The 23,122-nt window shown below is 39.4% G+C and overlaps 1 protein-coding gene across 1 annotated transcript in view; it reads left to right on the top strand.

Moving 5' to 3' along the window:
• Positions 1-23,122, top strand: part of LOC126088512 (glucosidase 2 subunit beta) — a 182,478-nt gene that overhangs the window by 110,835 nt on the left and 48,521 nt on the right. The window contains exons 7-8 of the mRNA XM_049906658.1: positions 22,241-22,384; positions 22,460-22,547. Of these exons, the coding sequence (XP_049762615.1) occupies positions 22,241-22,384; positions 22,460-22,547 (232 nt within the window). The remainder of the gene's footprint in view (positions 1-22,240; positions 22,385-22,459; positions 22,548-23,122) is intronic.

Genomic DNA, 23,122 nt, shown 5'->3' with positions numbered 1-23,122 from the left:
GCTGTCTTTTAGTGTTAGTACCCTGTTTAGAATGTTCTAATGGGGAAAGCATAAGAGCATGAGATGTGTGTTAAGGAAAGCATTATATTTGTCATCTATGTTATCGGCACTATAAGTACCTTGCCACACACTATTGCTGTTGGATTAACTTTGCTACGAAGTTTGTAATTATATGTGACATTTGTGCAAAAGCCTTTTAGTGTTAAAATTTGTGCATCATGATCTGAAAGGCCATTTACCCTTTTTCTAACAGAATGGCCATTTAGTAATGAAGAATGAATAAAAAAATTGTCTATGGTTATGCTATTGTTCCCCTGCACCCTAGTTGGAAAAAACATTATCTGCTTCAGATCATATGGATTTAAAAGATCTACCAACATCCTTTTTCTTGCACCATCATATACAAAAGTAATATTGAAGTCACCACATATAACTAATTTCTGGTACTTTCTATAAAGTGAATCAAGAACACTCTCCATGATGTTGACCAGAAATGCAACATCATTTAAATATAAGAAAATAGTCCTTACTTTGTGAATATGCTTCATAAGATATTATGTGAGTAGTACCAGAGACATTGTAGCTATTATTTCAGCATGAAATGTACATTTCCTCACAACAGTAATGCTTAGTGAACCTGTGTAATGATTTCTTGATTGCTTTACTTTCACCATATGAAGACTGTTTGAGCATTTCAAATTCCACATTTAATGCTTTTTTTGGCCTTCAAATTCTTCCTACAAGGAGGGAGAGGGGGGGGGGGGGGGTCGCAGTGTACATCTACCCCAGCTCACATGTTGAGGGAATCATTACCTACAAACTTCATCCCTATACACTTCCTTCAGCTGTGCTCTTCCTGCATCTTCTTTTATTGATATGTTCAGTTCACTGTTATCTTTATTACACCAGAACATTCCGGGACTCAGAAATAAAGTTGATGAACTACTCATTTGTATTCATGAAATGAATTCATCTAACCAAATTGGCATAATCTGCCTCTCTGAACATCAAGTGACCACTGGTATAGATATGTTAGACATTTTAGGATTTAAGCTAGCTTCCTACTTCTGCAGAGTAGATATGGATGGAGGAGGAGTTGCCACATTTATTAAAAACTGCCATAAATTCAGGAACATTGACATTAATAAATTCTGTTTAGAGCAGCATCTAGAAGCCTGTGCAACAGAAGTGGAGTTCCATAACAGATCCTATATAATAGTAACTATTTACTGAGCACCTGCAAGAAATTATAATCTATTCATAAATCATCTAGAAGCTCTTTTGGGTTATTTAACAGGAAGAAACAAAGAAATTTTGATTGCTGGTGACTTTAATACAAATTTTCTAATGCAATCTTCCAGTAAAAATTTACGCAGTTAGTAATGTTGTCTTTCAATCTAACTCTCACTGTAAACTTTCCAACTAGGATCACTAAATCCTCAAGGACAGCCATTGATAACGTTTTTATAGACAAATCAAAGGAACAAAATCATATCATAAAACCTGTAGTAAATGGACTGTCAGATCATGACATGCAGCTCCTTGTTTTAGATGTAAATTCTAAGCAGATTATCAAGACTGCTAAATCTGAGTACAGGAGAGCAGTCAATCAACCAAAAATTGAGTGTTTTAGAAAACTGCTCAAAGATATGAACTGGAAAGATGTTTATAGTGCTCATGATATGAATGAAATGTATAACACATTCATGAACAATGTTAGTACCATGTTTGAAAACTTTTTTCCTCTAAAAGTTACTCAAATTAAACAGAAGTGTATAATAAAACCATGGATTACACAAGGAATAAAGATTTCCTGTAAGACAAAAAGGAAAATGTGTCTGTCAACCAAGAATAGCTCCAATGCTGATGATTTAGCTAAATACGAGGAATACTGTAAAATATTAAAAAAAGTAATTCAGACATCTAAACAAATGCACTAATAGAAGAATAGTGAAAGAGGAGACTGGTAGAACCAGAAAGGAACAGGAGCAAGTAGCATTAAGGGTAGATGACACAGTAGTAACCGATGGGCATAGTGTGGCAAAACTGTTCAACAAGTACTTTATATCCATTACTGATAGAATGGGATTGTCAGGATCAGTAAATAATGCGCTTGAATATCTGAAACTAGCCTTTACAAATAGCTTCAGGTACGTGAATATGTCACTCATTTCACCAAAAGAAATAACGTCTTTAATAAAAACTTTACAAACAATGCATTCTAGTGGTTACGATGAAATATCAGCAAAGTTAATCAAGGCATGTTCTTGTGAGTTTAGTACAATTCTAAGTTACTTGTGTAACCAGTAAATTATAACTGGGACATTTCCTGACTGACTAAAATATGCGAATGTAAAGCCTCTATTCAAGAAAGGGGATAGAGAGATACCATCAAACTACAGACAGATTTCACTTTTGCCAGCATTATCAAAAATTTTAGAAAAAGTAATGTACAGGCAGCTTCTCAACCATCTGACCACAAATAACATATTATCAAGAACACAGTTTGGATTTCTGAAGGGTTCTGATATCGAGAAGGCTATTTACACCTACAGTGAAAATGTACTTAATTCATTAAATAACAAATTACAAGCAGCAGGTATTATCTGTGATTTGTCGAAGGCATTTGATTGTGTGAACAACAACATCCTTTTAAATAAATTAGAATTCTATGGTGTCACGGGCAGTGCTGCAAAATTGTTCGAGTCATACCTTGCTAACAGGAAACAAAGGGTGTCAGCGCAAGGGACTAGTGAATTAAGTCATCAGTCATTATTAGAATGGGAAGAAATTACATGTGGTGTCCCACAAGGATCCATCTTAGGGCCATTGCTTTTTCTGGTGTACATTAAAGATCTCTCATCAGTTACACTGCCAGAAGCAGAGTTCGTTTTGTTTGCAGATGTCACAAGTATTGCAATAAATAGTATGTTGAATGTAGTTCTAGAAAGATCTGCTAATGATATTTTCATGGATATTAATAAATGGTTTAAAGCCAACTCACTGGCATTAAACTTCGAAAAGACTCACTATATGCAATTCAGAACCTGTAAGAGGTCTCCACCCAGCATATGCATAAAGTATGAAGAAGAGCAGATAGAAGAGGTTGACAGTCTTAAATTCCGGGAATTACAACTTGATAATGAATTCAGTTGGGCAGTTGGGAGGAGCACACCACAGAACTGCAGAAACGCCTTAACAAATCTATATTTGCAATTCGAATGTTAGCAGATATAGGCGACATAAAAATGAAAAAGCTTGCATACTTTGCCTACTTTCATTACAAAATGTCATATGGTATAATATTTTGGAGTAACTCTTCAAGTCAAACAAAAGTTTTCAGAGTCCAAAAGCGTGTAATACGTATTATTTGTGGAGTAAATTCACGGACGTCCTGTAGAAACCTCTTCAAAGAACTGGGTATACTAACTACTGCCTCTCAGTATATTTACTCCTTAATGAAATTTGTTCTAAATAATATATCTCTTTTTCCAACAAGCAGCTCAGTTCATACATACAATACCAGGAACAAAAAGATCTGCACAAGGACTTAAAAGCACTTACTTTAGTTCAAAAAGGGGTCCACTACTCAGGAACACTCATCTTCAATAATTTGCCAGAAAACATAAAAAATTTAGTTTCAAATAAAGGTCAGTTTAAAAGGAGCCTGAAAGACTTACTAGTGGCAAACTACTCCTACTCCATTGATGAATTTTTTAATAGAGACAAATGATGTATTGTATATACTCATACTATTAGTATTGTTATTTCAGCTTAAAGAAAAAAATCGTGTATTGTATGTACTCATACTATTAGTATTGTTACTTCGGCTTAAAAAACCATGTTCCACATCCATGAGGATTTCCTCAGCACGGATCTATGGAACGAAAAACTAATCTAATCTAATCTAATCTAATCACTGTTCTTTGTAAGTAGTTTCTTGTGACAGTGTCACAGCTGTTGATCGAACTGTATCTTTGAGTTGGAAAACTCCTCCTAGCTTGTTGATTATGTGGATAAAGGGACTAATAATCATTCCATTCAGTCCCTTGAAAACCTTCCATATATTTAATTCTTCCCATAGTAATTTACACAGTGTGTGCACTAGAATTTTTCACATGAAACTTCCTGGTACATTGAAAGTATTTTAAAGTATGTGTTGGGCTGTGAATCAAGCCGATGACCTTTGTTGTGAAGGCAGATTTGAACTACACTTGTCTAGCCAATTAGTAGAGGACTTGCCCGTGAGGGGCAAATGTCTCTGATCTGCCAGACAGAAAATTTCAAATCAGTCCACACTTTGCTGCAGAGTGAGAATTCATTGTGGAACTTTTCGCGTCTTGTGCAGGCTGTAGTGAGCAGAGTGATTGGTAGAAGTTGGTATGGGGTTAGTATGAATCTTTGGTAGCAAACAATTACTGCCTGTGGTAGTGTTGATAATAGTATTTGTTGTAATTTTTAGCAATAAGATTTCAGTTTTGATTATATGAAACATTCCAGTAATTGTAACCTCTGAGTGTAACTTCTGCATTTGTAAAAGTGCAGAACACAGATAACATTCTTTTTTCTCTCTTTTATATCTACATCTATACCTAAATCAACATCAGTTCTTTCCAAACCAGTGTGAAGTGTGTGATGGGGTACTCTCCGTTGTACCACTGATCACATTTCTTCCAACTCCAGTTTCAAATGGATCCTGGGAAGAATGACTGCTGAAATGCTTATGCGCATGTCATAATTAATGTAATATTATCTTCACAGTTAATATTTCAATAATCGTGTGTTCCTGGATTCCTTACTTAGTACTGGTTCTTGAAATTTCATAAGTAGGCTGTTATGGGATAATTGGCATCTATTTTCAAGTGTCTACCAGGCCATGCTTTTCAGCATTTCCTTACGTGTGTTGTTTGCTTTGCAAGAGTAGTTTGTATGTGAGGCAGAGGTTATGTACATCCATCCCCAACATACACTATGTGATAAAAGAATCCAGACATCTGGCTGAAAATGACTTATAAGTTCGTGGTCCCTCCATCAGTATTGCTGGAATTCAATAAGGTGTTTCCCCATCCTTAGTCTTGATGACTGCTCCCTCTCTCGCAGGCATACGTTCAATAAAGTGCTGTAAGGTTTCTTGGGGAATGGCAGCCCATTCTTCATGGAATGGATTCAGGTCAGGACTCTGTACAGGCCAATCCATTACAGGGATGTTATTGTCATGTAACCACTCTGCCTCAGGCCGTGCATTGTGAACAAGTGCTCGATCATGTTGAAAGATGCAGTTGCCATCCCCGAATTGCTCTTCAAAAGTCGGAAGCAAGAAGGTGCTTAAAACATCAGTGTAGGCCTGTGCTGTGGTAGTGCCAAGCAAAACAACGAGGGGTGCAAGCCTCCTCCATGACAAACATGATCACACCATAACACCACCACCTCCGAATTTTCCTGTTGGCACTACACACGCTGACAGATGACATTCTCCAGGCATTCGCAATACCCACACCCTGCCATCGGATCGCCACATTGTGCACCATGATTCGTCACTCCACACAACGTTTTTCACTGTTTAATTGTCCAATGTTTATGCTCCTTACACCAAGCGAGGTGTCTTTGGCATTTACTGGCATGATTTGTGGTTTATGAGCAGCTGCTTGACCATGAAATCCAAGTTGTTTCACCTCCCGCCTAACTGTCGTAAAACTTGCAGTGGAGCCTGATGCAGTTTGGAATTCCTGTGTGCTGGTATGGATAGATGTCTGCTTATTACACATTATGACCCTCTTTAACTGTCTGTGGTCTCTATCAGTCAACAGACAAGGTCGGCCTGTATACTTTTGTGCTGTACATGTCCCTTCACATTACCATTTCACTGTCACATCGGAAACAGTGGTCCTACGAATGTTTAAGAGTGTGGAAATCTCGCGTACAGACATATGACACAAGTGACACCCAGCACCTGACAATGTTAGAAGTCTGTGAGTTCTGCGGAGCACCCCATTCTGCTCTCTCATGATGTCTAATGACTACTGAGGTCGCTGATATAGAGTACCTGCTAGTAGGGGGCAGCACAATGCACCTAATATGAAAAACATATGTTTTTGATGTGTCCGGATACTTTTGATCACATGGTGTAGCTCTGCAAGAAGTGGCATGCTGTTGGGTGTACATAACAATGAGATGTTTGAGTAGTGTGTCCAAAAAAAAATATAAATTTGTTTTCACATTAGAGCACAATAATCTTGGTAATTCTGTTTGTACACTTATGGTCATAGTGATATATTTTCAGTCCTGCTAATTCAGATATTGCAATACCTCTTGATCTGCAAAGTACTTGCTAGTTCACTCCATGAGACCCAGTGTCCACCCATGGAATTAATGGCCATGTTACTTTACTTTATAAACAACTTGGCGCTGAGTTGCATAACATATTGCATACAATCTTAAGAATATTGAAAAAGTCATAGGAAAAATGACCCAGAACCTGGTCTGAGGTGGTTTTATTGGATTGGATTGTGGGGAAGAAGATGGTTGGCTGATCTGAATGTAAAATGTCTTCAAGGAATCATGTTTTTGGTACCACAATTTACTAGGTGTCAGCAGATGTTTGTCTATTCTAAGATGTAAATTTTCTCTGCTGTTTTTTTTTTTCAGATATTGGCAATTTCATATTTGCACTTTGTACTTGGAGCAACACCTAGTGTTGACAGAAAGTGTCTGTTTCCCATAACAAACAAAATTATATATAAAGTGGGATTTGTGTGGCTTCAAAATTTGATAGATTGGTCCCACATGAGTCTAGTATGATATTTGTTTTATTGATATGTATTAAAAGGGACAATAAAACATGAAGAATAAAATTTTTCCCCCAGCACCAACACTGTGCAGTCCCATACTGACTGCTGCCACCAAGCAGCTCAGCACTGATCAGTCGCTGCTGGAATACTTCTAATACTTCATGTTTTACTGTCCCTGTTAATACATATCACTAAAATGAATATTGCAGTAGACTAATGTGGGACCACTCTATCGAATGGCATGTAAAATTCAACTTAAAAAATAATTTTGTTTGTGTAACTAGAAACAAACCGATGTTTTCCATTGACACTGGGCGTCGCATGAAAGTACTGATGAGCTGTGTTTGTTTGGGCTGATTTCAGCCATGCATATCTTCTGAAATGCCAGAGAAATTGAGCCTGACAGCTCTTAAGAGAGACACCATGTGTGATTGAGGCTTTAAATTACCTGGCAACAGAGGTAGGACTTCTGATGCACATCAGATCTGACTTTGAATATTTTTTTTAATTAGGCAAGAGTGCAGCTTTGCAACGATGGAACTTCTACCACAACTCATAATGCAAACTGTATGTTGTTATTGGGAGGTAACTACAGCAATATCACAGGCAGTGCAGCTGTTAGAAAATGTAGGAGGAACATCTCCCATGCCACCAGTGGTTGTGCCTTTCAACCATTTAATGAATAATATGAAGAGTGGGATGCTTACTGCTGATGATTGCTGTTATATTTATTGGCTTGTCAGATTTCCAGCTTGGAAGGATGAAAGGCCAGATTTTTGTCAGAAAATCCTGAGCTGTATAAGCTAATATAAAAAACTAGAGCCATTAATGAATGCTGCAGAACATGAGTTGCCAGGAATGTTTTATATATTGCAACAACACTTTTCAGTGAAGAAACTTATAATTGCAGCTTGTTTAGAATTGTGGCACCGGGAAAAGAGCCTCAGTCAGTCAATCGTGGGTTGTGGTGCCAAACTACTGGGGTAAAATAGGAATTGTAAATGTTCATATGGACAGGACTATGCAGACAGTCTAATCAGGGATGTTGAAGTGTAGCTTTTGCCCAACTCTGAAGTGAGGAATCACATCTTGAGAAAATCAGATCTCCCTCAAATTGAAGTTATATAAATTACATAAGCCCACAAAAATGCTCCATGCAACCCAGAGTTTATTTCTGGTGGAAGAAGACATTGTAGCAATCAACTAACTGACATGGGTTTAATGAGACATCACACAACTTCCAGTGGGGCCCTCACGTACTCCATGGCCCATGTGACCTCATAAACAACTGCACAGTAGTGAAGGGCTGCATCAGCTGCAGTGCTATTGCCCAGTTGTAAACATTGTTTCATCCATCGTGCAAGCAGCACATGCCCCTGTTAGCACAAAACATGGTGTAGTTGCAGAAACAAGGACAGTTTTGGAAGGGATATGTTGTAACAGTTCTAATATGGATTTGTCCCAACCTGTAGAGGTAAACCAACTGAGTGAGCAATCTACAGAAATGTCAACTTCTCAAAATGCAGTCCAGAAAATGTACTTACATGTGTTCATCAACAAACTTGCTAAACCAATCTGCTCACTTAAGTTTAGTGTTGCCACCATTGTAGGCAACTGACACAAATCTTGGGGCTTATGGACATCATTGTGTGGCTTTGCTAAGAAAGCTTCCAGATTTACTTAATTGTAATTGTGCCACTCTTTCAGTAAATTTTCTGGAGGCAGTGTTGGGACAGTCTCTTTCCTCAGTTTTTGGACTTACAGTTCATGAATCAGTGCATGCCATGCAGTCTAAAGGGTTTTGTGCCACCTTAAATTCTCCATGTGATGAATATGCCAAAATGTTCTCATCTGGACTAGGGAAGCCATCCGATTACAAAGCTCACATCACTGTTAATGCTACAGTGCCCTGCATTTTTTCACAGCCCGTCCAATGCCCTTCGCTTATAAGGGCACCCTGAAAACAGAGCTGGATAGGCTCACTTCTGAAGACACGCTGACACCTATTCCCCATAGTCAATGGACCACTCCCCTGGAAACAGTATGCAAACACATCGGCTTTTTTAGACTGTCGCAATTTCAATGCACCAATCAAAGCGGAAACTTATTCTCTACTGATTCTGAATGAACTCTTTGAAAAAATGAAGTCGTAGCGCTTTGTTGAGTAGAATTGATACTGTGGAAGTATATTCTCAAATCCGACTGGACTGAGCATCAAAAACTTATCTAGTACTAAACATGCTGTACAGCATTCACCATTATAAATGGTTATTTTTCAGAATCTCTTCAGCCTTTCCATATTTTGTTGTTTTATAGATTAACCACAAAAAGGCATTCCAAAATATCATACGCAAGTGTTCTTTTATGCAGTCTTTCTAGACATTTGTAAAGTTTACTCTCAGCAAATGGATTATGGTACACCGATCGACAAAATGCAGCTCTCATGAATGTTGAAGACTTAAAAGTATTTCTGGGTAAACTCAATTGTTATGGTTAGTTCATTGCAAACATAGCAGAACTCTCATACCCATTGCATCAGCTACAGCATCAAAGTTCATGTTTTGAATGGTCACTTTGCTGTCAGCAAGCTTTCCAGTCTTTAAAAGATGGCCTTGAACAGGCACCATGTTTAGCGACACACACCCCTGGTTTGCTTCTGGTAGTAGTAACGGACATCCCTCCATGACTGCAAGTACACTCATTCCTTCAGAGAAATTTTCCATAATTTTTTGCTTTCTTGCAGCTCTAGTTCTGAAGTTACACACTGAAACTTGGCCTTCAACTCTGAAAGGTTGAGATACACACGGACAGGCAGTCGTGTGAAGTACTTCTGAACATGTTTTCTGAAAACAGTTTTGAGCAGCTAGTTTGTCAGCCAGCACCCAATGGAAATATTGTAGACGTTGTAGGTACAAACAGGCATAACCTTATCGATGGCATCAGTATAGAGACAGTGATTAGTGATCATGATGTCATCACAGCGGAAGTGGTTATTAAAGCTAACAAATCAGTCAAGAAGAGTATGACAGTATTTTTGCTAGGAAGATTTTATAAACATTTGCTAGTATCCCACTTAGTGAATGGGCATCATTTAGTTCCAGTATGATGGAAGTAGATGAATTATGAGAAAAGCTTAAATCTTTTGTAAATCGCATTCTGGACATTTGTGTGCTGAATATATGGGTTAAAGACTGAAAATACCTACCATTGTTTAATAATGAAATTAGGAAACTGCTGAGGAAGGAAAGATGGTTGCACTGACAGTTCAAAAGAGAATGGGCAATTGATAACAGGCAAAATTTAGTGATTCTTTATTGAGTTTTATAAATCACAATTTTTAAAATGCTAAGTATTTCAAAGTATATTAATTATACATGAATGTCATTCCATATAAATGACTGATATTTAAAAACTGCAATCGAACTACTGTCTAGCCATGAAGAAAGAAAAGTTGCGTTTGTAGGCTATGATATTTCCCCCCTTCCCATGCTTATCATTAATTATTAGAAGCTTCTTATGACGTCATCTTGCTTCCACATACCTGGAATTCTCAGGGAAACATTTTTTAAGTTTGAGTAGCCACATTGCTCCGTAAAAAGATTGAAGAATGAAGCATGAAACTAGCACCATTATACCGTAGCAAAGCACATAGCCGAGAACCCAAGAAAACTCTGGTCCTATTCAAAATTGCTAAGTGGATCGAAGGCTTCTATCTTGTCAATCATTGACTAATGTAGTGTGACATAAGAAGATAGCAAAAGGAAAGCTGAAGTTTTAAATTTCATGTTTAAGAAATAATTCACGCAGGAGAATCAAGCAAACATGCACAGAATCCCTTATGGAACACAGTAATAGGCATCACTGGTGTAAAGAAACAACTGAAAGAGTTGAAAACAAGTAAGTTGCAAGGGCCAGATGGAATCCCAATTCGCTTTTACAAAGAGTATGCTACAGCATTGGCCCCATAGCTTGCATTTATTGTGAGTCTCTCGTCCAAGTACAAAGTCCCAAGCAACTGGAAAAAAGTGCAAGTGACTCGTGTATAAGAAGGATGAAAAACTGACCCACAAAATTACAAACCAATGTCCTTAACGGAACTCTTGAACACATTCTCCATTCGAATATAATAAAATTTCTTGGACAGAGAGGATTCTGTCCACAAGTCAGCACGGTTTTAAGAAAGACCACTCATGTGGACAGCTTGTCTTTTTCTCACAATATTTGGTGAACTATGAATGAAGGGCAGCAGGCAGACTCCGCATTCCTAGATTTCTGAAAAGCACTGCAAACTGTTTATGAAGGTATGATGATACAGAATAGGATCCTAGATATTTGAAGGTGCTCAAGGACTTTGTAAGTAATAGCACCCAGTATGTTGTCCTTGATGGCGAGTGTTCATCAGAAGTGCCCCATGAAAGTGTGATAGGACCACTATTATTCTCTATATACATAAACGATCTGAGTGACAGGGTGAGCAGCAATCTGTGGTTATTTGCTGATGATGCTGTGGTATACAGGAAGGTGTCATCATTGAGTGGCTGTAGGAAGATACAAGATGACTTAAACAAAATTTAATGTAGAGTTAGCTCTAAATGTAGAAAAATATAGTTAATGCAGATGAGTAGAAAAAATAATCCTGTACTATTCGAATACAGTATTAGTAGTTTTCTACTTGACACAGTCAGGTTGATTAAATATCTTTGTGCAACATTGCAAAATGGTACGAAATGCAACAAGCACGTAAGGATTGTAGTGGGGAGGCAAATGCAAGACTTTGGTTCATTGGGAGAGTTTTACGAAAGTGCAGTTCATTTGTAAAGGAGACCACATATAGCACATTAATGTGACACATTCCTGAGTACTGCTAAAGTGTTTGGGATCCCCAGTGGGACCCGGGTTAAAGAAAAACATTGATGCATTTCTGAGGTGGGCTGCTAGATTTGTTACTGATAGGTTCGATCAACATGCAAGTATTGCGGAGATGCTTCTGAACTCAAATGGGAATCCCTCAAGGGAATGCAACATTATTTTTGAGGAACACTGTTGAGAAAATTTAGAGATCAGTGTTTGAAGCTGTCTACAGAACAATCCTACTGCCGTGAATGTACATTTCTTGTAAGGACAAGGAACATAAGAGAAATTGGGGCTCATATGGAGGCATATAGACAGTCGTTTATCCCTTGCTCTATTTTCAGGTGGAACAGGAAGGCATATGACTAGTTGTGGTAACAGTACCCTCTGCTACACAGTCTATATAGTGGCATGCGACTTATGTAGTTGTAGATATCGAATATGCCCACAGAAAGAAATAAGATGGTATCAGTTCACATGATCTGAATGACCAGTTCACGTCTTTGTTGCAGTAAATCACCCTGCCAGAGAACATCTCCCGTAATGAGACCATTGTTGCAGTCATTGTGTGACAAGTTGTGCAATCTCATTGAAACCTCTCCAGCATTCACACAAAACAGTTCAGACCTCAAAAACTTTCAGAATATGTTGTGGATTGCTGCTGTCCAATGTTAATGCGTTTCCAGTGCCATCTTTGAAGAAGTATGGCCCAGTTACGTCCTCACCCCCAAATGCCACACCACATAGTCACTCATGGGTATAATGTCTTCTCCATAATTGCTCAAGGATTTAGTGCATCCCAAATGTGGCAATTTTTCTTGTTCATGGAGCCATTCAACAGAAAATGTGCCTCATCGGTGAACATAATTTTCTTGATGAAATTGTTTGCTATTTGTTTTGCAAGCACCTAATGTGCAAATGCTCTGTGTTTTTTGTGGTCATGAGGCTTCAGTTCTTGTGTCAGTTTAGTTTTGTAGGCCCAAAGCTGCAGATCTTCTTTCAGAATTCATTGGGGTTCCAGGAATTACCAATTGTTGAAGATTTTGGCAAATGGGCTTCACTGGGCCTGCAATGTTTTATGGTGATGTTTTCCACTGGGTGACTAACATGAGAATGCTCTTTGGATTTACAGCCCACAACCGAATAGGCATTCTCAAATTTACCAATAAGTCTCACCACAATATACAACCTTTATTTTGTAAATGAAATTTGTTAACATTTGGTTCACTTTTTACTCTCTAAAATATCTTTAGTGGTGCAAAACTGTCTGGTAGCTTTTGGTAGGTCTTAAAAATTTTCCGACATGTACTACTGTGAGTGAGTGTGTCCTTGTATTTCATAAAAACTCACAATTTGGTTTCCTTTGTCCACATGTTGATACACTCTTATACAGTGAAATTCAAGTTTTGACGTCTGTACGAATAGCAACTTTATTATATATTCTGTTGTTACCAACATTAGTATTAGAACTGATTGTTGGTAGTGTTTATTTAGTCAGTTATTGAAGGTTTCTCTTCTGCACTTTTTTTTCCATTGTATTAACCTTCTTACGAAATTAGGATGCTGTTGTCAATGTTCTTTCTGATCATTTTTATGTATGTAATTATGTGATTTTCCTGTATTAGATGTCCTGTTCTGCATACATTGAAATATTTCTTTCATATCTCATGCTCCTTTAGTGCAGTTTATGTTTGCTTCAGCTTTGCAGCAGTCTTGTCTTAGGTAGTGGCTTTTGCAGCTGTGACCTTGTGATATATTCCAGCTTTTTAAAATTTGTTATTTTTTGTTTGGTGGAGGGATGTGTATCTATTATGGTGCACATGTCCTATAAGTGATGTGGAACCAACGAATTTTCTGTTATTCAAGAACTCTGAGACTTATATATGATACTGCACTGAACTGTTGCATAAGTGTGTTATTCCAAACATCTATGACTTAAGGTCAATTATTTTTTAATTAAAGTTATCTTCTGTTCAGCTAGAACAGCTGAAAGCAAGATAATATAATTTTAAAAATTTATGGAAGCTGTGGAACCATATTACAAGAAACTATTTTTAAGTTGTTCCATTTTACATGTAGTACAGGGTGTATACGACCCGGGACAACCGGGGGATCCGGGAAAAACCTGGGAATTTTCTCATCCGGGAGAAAACCAGGAAAAACCCAGGATTTTTTTAGAATTCCGGGAATTTTTCATTGTTTTAGTTTTCAGTTAAATTTTTGTAACATTGACCGGTAAGAACCAATACTCTAAGAAAGGATATTACTGTATTTCGTTACTGCAGAATAATACTGTGTCTGCCAACAGCAAAATGTATCAGCAGCTTTAGGAAGACTATGCAATTTTTCATAACAGCAAATTGCCATCGATTAGCGTGACGTCACAACTGCTTACAGTAAATTCATTTGAGCAGTTGCTAGCGAGCTCATGCACATGCGCAGTTGAGTCGTGCGCATGCGCAGTTGAGTTGCGTATGAGTAGTACCTTCTCCCGCTTTTTTGCCAGAACACTACACTGGTAAGAGCCAGTTGTACAGTCCCCGGCTAGCACCAGCTAAAGTTCTATTGTGGGAGCAGCGCAGAAAACGCATTGTACGAACACGTAATAACACCTAACCAGAGAAAAAATGCGGGATAAATAAAATGGTGATTGTGGCAGGTTTAGTCAAGTTAACCGGAGAATAAGTTTTTACCCTGGCAGGAATATTCACAGAATTAGTGATGACAAGATTGTTAGAATGAGGAAGGAGAAGAAACGGGGACATCACACAAATTATGGAAGAATATGACGATTCCAAATTTATATAAAAATTTCGTACTACTGCTTTCTAAGCTAGAGCGTATGAATGAAATGTGAAACTATTTCTTAATATGAAACTTTTTTGCTTGTAGTAGGGCAAATAGGCATTGATTATATTCTGTTGTGTTATAAAAATGACCATTTGTGCCAAAACAGGCAGACCTATTTCGTGACAAAATACGCGTAATCAGATCGAGAAACCACGCCAGTCTTGGGTTCTGTTCGTATTAATAGCATTTTCAGTATTAGACAACATTTGGTTTTTTCGTGTAGCAAAACGTTTGACGAACTTTGTTGAGCTAATATATTCTTACCCAAAAGGAAAGTACGCCATGTAAAGCTGTACTAAGGTTAGTGAGAAAAACAATGCAAGGACTTAAGGGTTGAAGAAATGTGTACTGTCTTGCTTGTCAATTGTTTTTAATGGTTTTATGTATCCTATATTTAATTTTATGTCATACAAAACATAAAGTTACTAGCTAACAGGCAATAAAGAGTGCAAATTTTCTGAAGAGTTACTGTTCTCCCAGTTACAAAGGTTGTCAAACTGGCCGATTGGGAGCAGGAGAGGCACCTCAAGAAATTTTTATTTCCACTGACCTGAATAGAGTTTGATGGCACCCATTACAAAATGCTACATGCTTGAGTTCCACCGAACGAAATACAGTGACGTGCGATAGAATGCTGTATGAAGAGGCGTGGGACTGCACTTTGGCACATTTAAGAACAAACAATGTCTTAAATTTCCTCAAACACGTATATTTTATGTATCAGGCTCTTCAGAAAGATGTGCGCTACAAAATGGACATTTTTTGAAAAGTCGATTTTTTAATTTTTGGTGTCTTACCTCAAACACTGGAGGGGGGGGGGGGGTTGCCACTATCTAGTATTGCCCCGGTTTGGAAATATCGTAGGTCCGGTGCAGATCTACAGAGAAGTCTTTAGTTGTAATGGGGAAGTGGGTAGTCTCACATGACCCGTGTTTGGTGATTTTGCTGTTTCCTTTTCGTTTATTGCTCTTACGTCAAATGAAAACAAAACTGATTTCTGTGACCGGGAGCTATCAAGTGAATTACATAATAACGGAAGGCTAAAATATGTTATTAGTTTCAGATTTTATTTTATTTCCCCTTTCTGACAAGCATTAATTGCATTCATTGCAGAACAATGAAGTTATTTCTGTCAATTTGCTACAGAAATTTGGTTTTTATTAATCTTTTCCACTGAACCGGCCAATTTATTTGAAATGGAGTGTTTAAATCCACACCATTGGCTAGTTTCAACTGTTCGCTGCATTTCAGGTGCATGTTTTCATCTTCTAGAACGTATGACATTATGCCATAATAAAGAACTAAACATGAGATAATACAGTACGGTACTGCAAGAATATTTACATCTGAATCTGGACATACGAATGTGCACTTTAAGCTGAATTATGCATTTTAGTATGGTTCACGAAATACCCGTGCTCTTTTTGGCATTATGTAAGACGCTTGTTATCAGGCGCCCTCTGGCAAGAGCTGAAACGAATCAATTTCCAACAGGTCGCTGGAAAATATTGCGAATGGTGGTCTGAAAAGCGTTACTTTCAAAGTAAATTTCCTTTTACGCAAGATGAACTATGTGCGAGATGAATTTCATAAACCCCAGAGCTTTTGATGACATTTATGTCGTTCTTAGACATTTTACTGGCACATTTGTGTGATGTATCTTAAAGTGTAACACGCGCAAAAAAGGGGCAACATTATATGTGGAAGCTTTTCTTTTCTTGTAGCAACACTATGTATATTAATTTAAACCATTAACTTTCCCTATGGTGTGTTCGCGTTACGTAACAGTGATGGTGCTTTCAGCCGATTACATCGCGTGTCCTATGTTCTGAATATCTGCTGTCATCGGCTGGCGAGATCACATGACGTGAGCTATGACTGGCTTACAAAAGCGCATTGCAATCACGATTTCAATGCTTCGGAAAGTAACATGCGGTGTTTGGTGGAATTCGAATTTATACTTTCGTAATATGAAAATGTGCAGTGCTCATGTTGCTGCACGTTAGATATATCTTCCGCAAACGTTTTTGGTTCCCTGAGTTTCGTTTTCTAAAGTGCCATTCAAAAGACTGATAAGTTTTACAGTTCCGAGGAAAGGTATACTCTCACTTAACATGGAAGAAGTGTATTTTCACCCTGGAGGAAATGTACTTTTAACCGGGAATTCCGGGAATTTTTTTTCCTCGTCCACATATACACCCTGTAGTAGAATATGCAGAAGCTAAGTAAACAGAATTTAATATTCTACACTACTTTGTAAATGTTACAGAACAGTCATTTTTAAATGAGTCTCTATACTTCCCTAATGATTTAATACTAGAACTTCACAAGAAAATCTCCTGTGCTTTAGAAATTACACAGACATGTAGTGAAAAAGTCTCTACTTACAATGTATCGCTGGGTGTAAGAACTGACGAAAAGTGACTCACTGGTTTTAGAAGCAGATGTTCCTTTACACAGTAGTGAAGGGAGTGAGTGTGTTCAAACAAATGAAATTATATGGGAATAAAGAGGTGACTCACCGAAAGACACACAGACAAAAGATCAGGGCTTTGCTTCGCTAGGTTGTGGAAAGAAATTCTTTCTCAAGCTGTAGGAGAACATGCACAGTTCTTTGCTGGCCCATAATGAATGTACTGGAGTGAGGTGGGGGAGCAAGGTGGGGTGTGATGAGGGATGGGGAGAGGCGCGAGGCAGAGTGGGGATTGGGGGAAGTTTCTAGTGGCTCTTGGAAGAGTGAGGAGTTGCCCGTGGGCTAGCTAGGGGTGCAGGTAAAGTGGGTAGGTGTCAGACGGCTGAGCATGTGATTTCACGGACTAGGGTGTCAGATGGCATCACACAAATAGCTGACATGTATTTGGTGGGGGTAATAGGAAAGGGATGGTATGTACGAGGGGCGTTTCAAAATTCAATGCAAAAATAAAAACTACTTACGTGTTTGAGGTAAACCTTTTTTTTTATTTTTTGACATAGTCTCCTTTTAGACTTGCTGTTCTAATTTGTTGATCCCTTCCAAATAATAGGAATTGTGTAAGTCTGCAAAATAGCTATTAGTTGCTGCAATCACCTCCTCATTTGAATGAAATCTTTGTCCCACCAGCCATTTCTTCAAATTGGGAAACAAATATTAGTCCAAGGGAGCCAAGTCTGGAGAATAGGGGGGGATGTGAAATGAGTTGGAATCCTATTTCCAATAATTTTGCGACCACAACTGCTGAGGTGTGTGCTGGTGCATTGTTGTGATGGGAAAAGACTTTTTTGCGGTCCAATCGCCGACGTTTTCCTTGCAGTTCGGTTTTCAAACGGTCCAATAACAATGAATAATATGCACCTGTAATAGTTTTACCCTTTTCCAGATAATCAGTGAGGATTAAATCCCAAAAGACAGTCACCATAACCTTTCCAGCTGAAGGAATGGTCTTCGCCTTTTTTGGTGCAGGTTCTCCCTTGGTAACCCATTGTTTAGATCGTTGTTTGGTCTCAGGAGTATAGTAATGTATCCATGCTTCATCCACAGTGACAAAACAACACTGAGATTCCTGCGGATTCTTCCTGAACAGCTGCAAACCATCCTTGCAACACTTCACACAATTCCATTTTTCGTCAAGCTTGAGCAATCGCGGAACCCATCTTGTGGATAGCTTTCTCATGTCCAAATGTTTATGCAAAATATTATGTACCCATTCATTTGAGATACCCACAGCACTAAGCACTAACAATCTCACACACCTTAACTCTTCCATCATCCATCACCATATCATGGATTTTATCAATGATTTCTGGAGCCGTAACCTTCACAGGGCGTCCAGAACATTCAGCGTCACTTATGCCCATATGGCCACTCCAAAAATTTTGAAACCACTTATAAACTGTGCCAATCGAAGGTCCAGGGTCACTGTAATGTTTATCAAGCTTCTCTTTAGTCTTCTGAGGAATTTTGCCTTTCATAAAGTAATCTTTAATCACGACACAGAATTCTTTTTCGTCCATTTTTTGACAATCACGCAACTTCCTTGATTCACACAAATGCCAAACACAAAGAAATAGACCAATATGGCTGAAACTTGGTGTGCATTCTTTCCAAATATGCTACTAACTAAACATGACCTCGATACGCGATGGTGGTGCCATCTCTCAGACTTTGCATGAACTTTTCAAACACCCCTTGTACACACACACACACACACACACACACACACACACACACAAACTAAATTGGGTGGGAGGTGAAGGGGGGGGGGGGGAGGAAGGTTACACCAGGGAGGTTACGGCAGCAAAGGATGTGTTGTAAGGATAGCTCCCGTCTGTGCAGCTCAGAAAAGCTGGTGATAGTGAGAAGGAGCTATATGGCGTGGGTTGTGAAGCAACCACTGAAATCTCGTATGTTGTGCTCTGTTGCATTTTGTGCCATTGGGTGGTCCACCTTGTTTTTGGCAACAGTTTGATGGTGTACATTCATTCTGGTTGACAGCTGGTTGGTTGTCATACCAATGTAAAACGCTGTGCAGTGGTTGCAGCAGAGCTGGTATATAACATTGCTGCTTTCACACAGGACGATCATGTCACGTCCATTTTTAGGTTGTGCAGGGCAGTCCTTACTTGTGCTGAAAGGTTGTTGTTTTCAGGGATGGACCTGGGGAAGGATGTTGAGGCCAGGCTGGAAGTTAGGAATTTCTGGAAGGCGACCAGGGGATTGTTAGGCGGATGTGTGCGAGCGTCATGGTTGTATGTTGTATGAAGGTACGAATTGGGACAGGCAGCATTTGATGTTAGGATTAGATGGGCTTTGTTTGGAATAGTTGGTGGCAAAGAAGTGTTTCTACTGCAGGTATCGTGAGAAGGAGAGTAAGCCTTTCACAAGGCTAACGTAGTGGAACCTGGGAGTAGGGCAGAATATGAGGCCTTTGGATAGGTCTGAAACTTCCATGGAGCTGAGGATTTTGGTGGAGAGGTTAACAACAGTGTTCTGGGATTGTTTCAGTTCTGGATGTTGTGGAGTGCTGGTAGGGGTTTTGGAGGATGTGGTAGGTTCAAAAGGACAGTTGGGCAGGGTCTGGGTGCTATGAGGGGTTAACGAGGAGGAACACTGTGGGTAGGTTTGGGGTTGTGTAGTGGTGCCCCAAGGTGAGGATTTCAGCAGGCTGGGTAACTTGTGAAGGTGGTGTTTGGAATGTTCTTCTAGGTGTTGGAGTGTCAGGATTTCAATTTTGGTGATGAGGTGTAGGTAATGGGAATTGCATAATAGCAGTATTTTGTGGAGGGAGTGGAGGTAGTTAAGAGATGCCTGTGCCATGGAGACATGTTTTTTTAGAACAAGGTTTGTGAGGGAAGGCGATTGGTGGAATCGGTAAAGGTGAGAACATGATTATTGTGGAAAGAGGGATTGGATCCAGAAATAGGGATTTTTTTATGGTTAGAGCATGGCTCCATCCACACCTCAGTCCACATCAAATCCACCATCACCAACAGTACCTGCACTTTGACAGCTGCCACCCCTCCACACCAAAAAAATGCCTCCAATACAGCATGGCCACTCATGGCATATGCATCTGCAGTGATGAAAACTCCCTTGCCCATTATGCTGAAGGCCTCACAAAGGCCTTGGCAACAGGCAGTGCCCCACGGACTTAATACACACCTGATCATCACATCCATCCTAAGAACCAACCACAAAGAAGCACCCCCTTGTCACCCAGTAGCATGTGGGACTGGAACGACTGAACCACATCCATCATCAGAGCTTTGATAATATATGTGAATGCCGTGAAATGAGGGACATCCTACCCACGATACTTCCATCCCCTCCCAAAGTGGTGTTCCGCTGCCCTCCCAACCTCCATGGCATCCTAGTCCATCCCTTTACCAGTCTAACCACCGATCCCCTGCCACAGGGATCACACCCATATAAAGACAAAAATGCAAGACCTGCCCTACTGACCCACCCAGCACCTCCTACTCCAGTCCCATCATAGGCTCATCCTACCCCATCAGAGATCGGGCCACCTGTGAAAGCAGCAACGTTACAAACCAGTTCCACTGCAACCACTGCACAGCATTTCACATAGGTATGACAACCAACCAGCTGTCAACCAGAATGAATGTCCACTGTCAAACTGTTGCTGAAAACGAGGTGGACCACCCAGTGGCACAACATGCAGCAGAGCACAACATACGAGATTTCAATAGCTGCTTCACAACACATGCCATCTGGATCCTCCCTATCACAACCAGCTTTTCTGAGCGCACAGATGGGAGCTATCCTTACAGCACATCCTTTGCTCCCATAACCTATCTGCTCCCTGGCCTAAACCTAAGGGAACTCTCTTTACCCCCAGCTCCCACCCAATTGTGTGTGTGTGTGTGTGTGTGTGTGTGTGTGTGTGTGTGTGTGTGTGTGTACACACCATATCCCTTTCCCATTACACCTTCCCAGTATGTGTCAGCTAGTTACGTACTGCAAAACGCTCCAGTCTGTTAAATCGCGTGCTCAGCCATCTGCCACCTGGCCCCTCTACCTGGTCCCCTAGCTAGCCCACGGATGGCTCTCTCCTCTCGCATGAGAACCTAGATGCTTCCCCACAACCTCTTCCCTGCATCCTGCCTCTCTCCATCCCTCACCCCACCCCACTCCACCCCGCCCCACCCCGCAACATCACCTCATCCGAGTACACTCACTGTGGGCCAGGAAAGAACTGGCAGTCAAATGAGCACAACATAGGGAGACAGGCATGTGCATGTGGCTGAGTATGTGTCTATGTGTTTGTGAGAATGTTTCTCCTACAGCTTGAGAACGGAATTTCATTCCGAAAACTACCAAAGCAAAGCAATGTTCTGTAACTTTTGTTTGTGTCTTTGTCAACAACACAGTGCTACTGCCTTTCAGTGAGTTGTCTCTATATTCCTAAATAATTTGTTACTCTCAACCAGAACTTTCTATACATTATTATTCAGAGATAAGTTAGAAAGTTACTCTGTATGTTGGAGTAAGAAAGGTAAATTGAGATGCCAAATGTTGGGTGTGTTGAATGGCTTTATCGCATCCAACCCTTTCTGTTTAAGCGATGTTTAAGAACCTGTGCTTTCAAAAAAAGTAATTGTATTACCTTATGTCAGTGCCAGTGTCTGCTGCTAGTTGATTACCATTTGATTCCTATAATAATAATTCCTGTAGCACATGACGTGTGCTACTTCTCCAAATATGCAAATGACGTTTCAGAGCTTCAATCATTAATGTGATTCCTTTGTATCTTCTTGTCGTTTCCTGAAATCTTCATGGGCCTAACCTTGGAAGCACCTCTCGAAGAAGAACTCTAACTACATCTACACCTTCTTCATTTCCAGCCACAGCACTCTCTAGCCCTCATTCAACTTGTCTCTAAACTTGAATATGTTATTTGCCTCATATTAAACAATTAAACTTCTGACTCAGAGTAAAATTCATGAATTATATGTTCAAATGCTTCCTTGGATGGTACAAATCAACACGTCAATTGCAATGACATCTACATGTCACCTACAAAAATTTGACTACCTTCACAGGGGTGTTCCTCTTCATGTGTGGTGTTCCACTTTCATTCCCCACATGTCCAGTGACTATCATTCCTCAGGCTGCATTTTGCTTGGCTACAAAATTGGTAGGACAAAAGGACAGGCTTGTGGCAGGCCCTTACATTAACCAAAATGTGCTATTGTTGCTTTTTGTGACATTTGTGTGTGCTTTTTGTGCTTTTAATGAAGTGTGCAACTTCCAGGGTTCTGCTGAAGAATTACCATTAGATGCAAATGAAGAGGATGAAACTCGTAATACAGATGATGAGGAAGATGATGATGGTGACGATGAGGCCAATAAGAATCCTGAACATGAATTATATGAACATGATGGGGATGCTATTGATGTATGTATATACATGCAGTTGAATATTGGTGATTGGTTTGGTGTATGAAAGATCTTAATTTTTCTTTGTGTGCAGGAGGATAGTGCAGCTATAGATGAAGAGCACGAAGGAAAATCTGAAGATAGCCCAAAATATGATGAAGACACTCAAAGATTAGTGGATGGTAAGCATGTGACAACTTATTTTAAAAATGTCAGTGACATATCAAATAAAAGGTGCAATAGAAAACATTTTGAATGCTCTCACACCCTTGCAGTCAGGAAAAGATATGGTGCTTTACTTTACAAATTGTCACAATACCCTACTAGTAAGCAAATATTTTAGTAAGGTTATGTGAGTAAATGTTGATGGTGCTAGGACAGCAACCAGCCACAAATTTACTTTCAGTTCCTGTATTCAAAGGGTACCATTACCAGTTTCGAATCGTTGTGATTCATCCTCAGGCGGTTTACACGCTTTCTTTATGACATGTGGTGTGTTTTTTATGACATATGGTGTGTCCTAACACCATCAACATTTGTCTTCAAACAACAGCCACAGTCTCCATCATGTCATTATATGACAAAATTGCATATGTGAGTAAATATTGCTAGAATAGTGAACAAATATGGCAAATGTCTCAGGCCTCAAATATTAATGAATTTTGCATGAAGAACAATGTGAGTGCCAACTGCATTTGTACAAGTGTATGTTGAAAAGGAACGTCTCTGAATTTATCATGTGAAAAATCTTAGAGCT

This window comes from Schistocerca cancellata, chromosome 6 (assembly GCF_023864275.1).
Source record: "Schistocerca cancellata isolate TAMUIC-IGC-003103 chromosome 6, iqSchCanc2.1, whole genome shotgun sequence".
Lineage (NCBI taxonomy): Eukaryota > Metazoa > Arthropoda > Insecta > Orthoptera > Acrididae > Schistocerca > Schistocerca cancellata.
The sequence above is the reverse complement of the archived record's forward strand: the minus strand, read 5'-3'. Positions and strand labels throughout refer to the sequence as shown.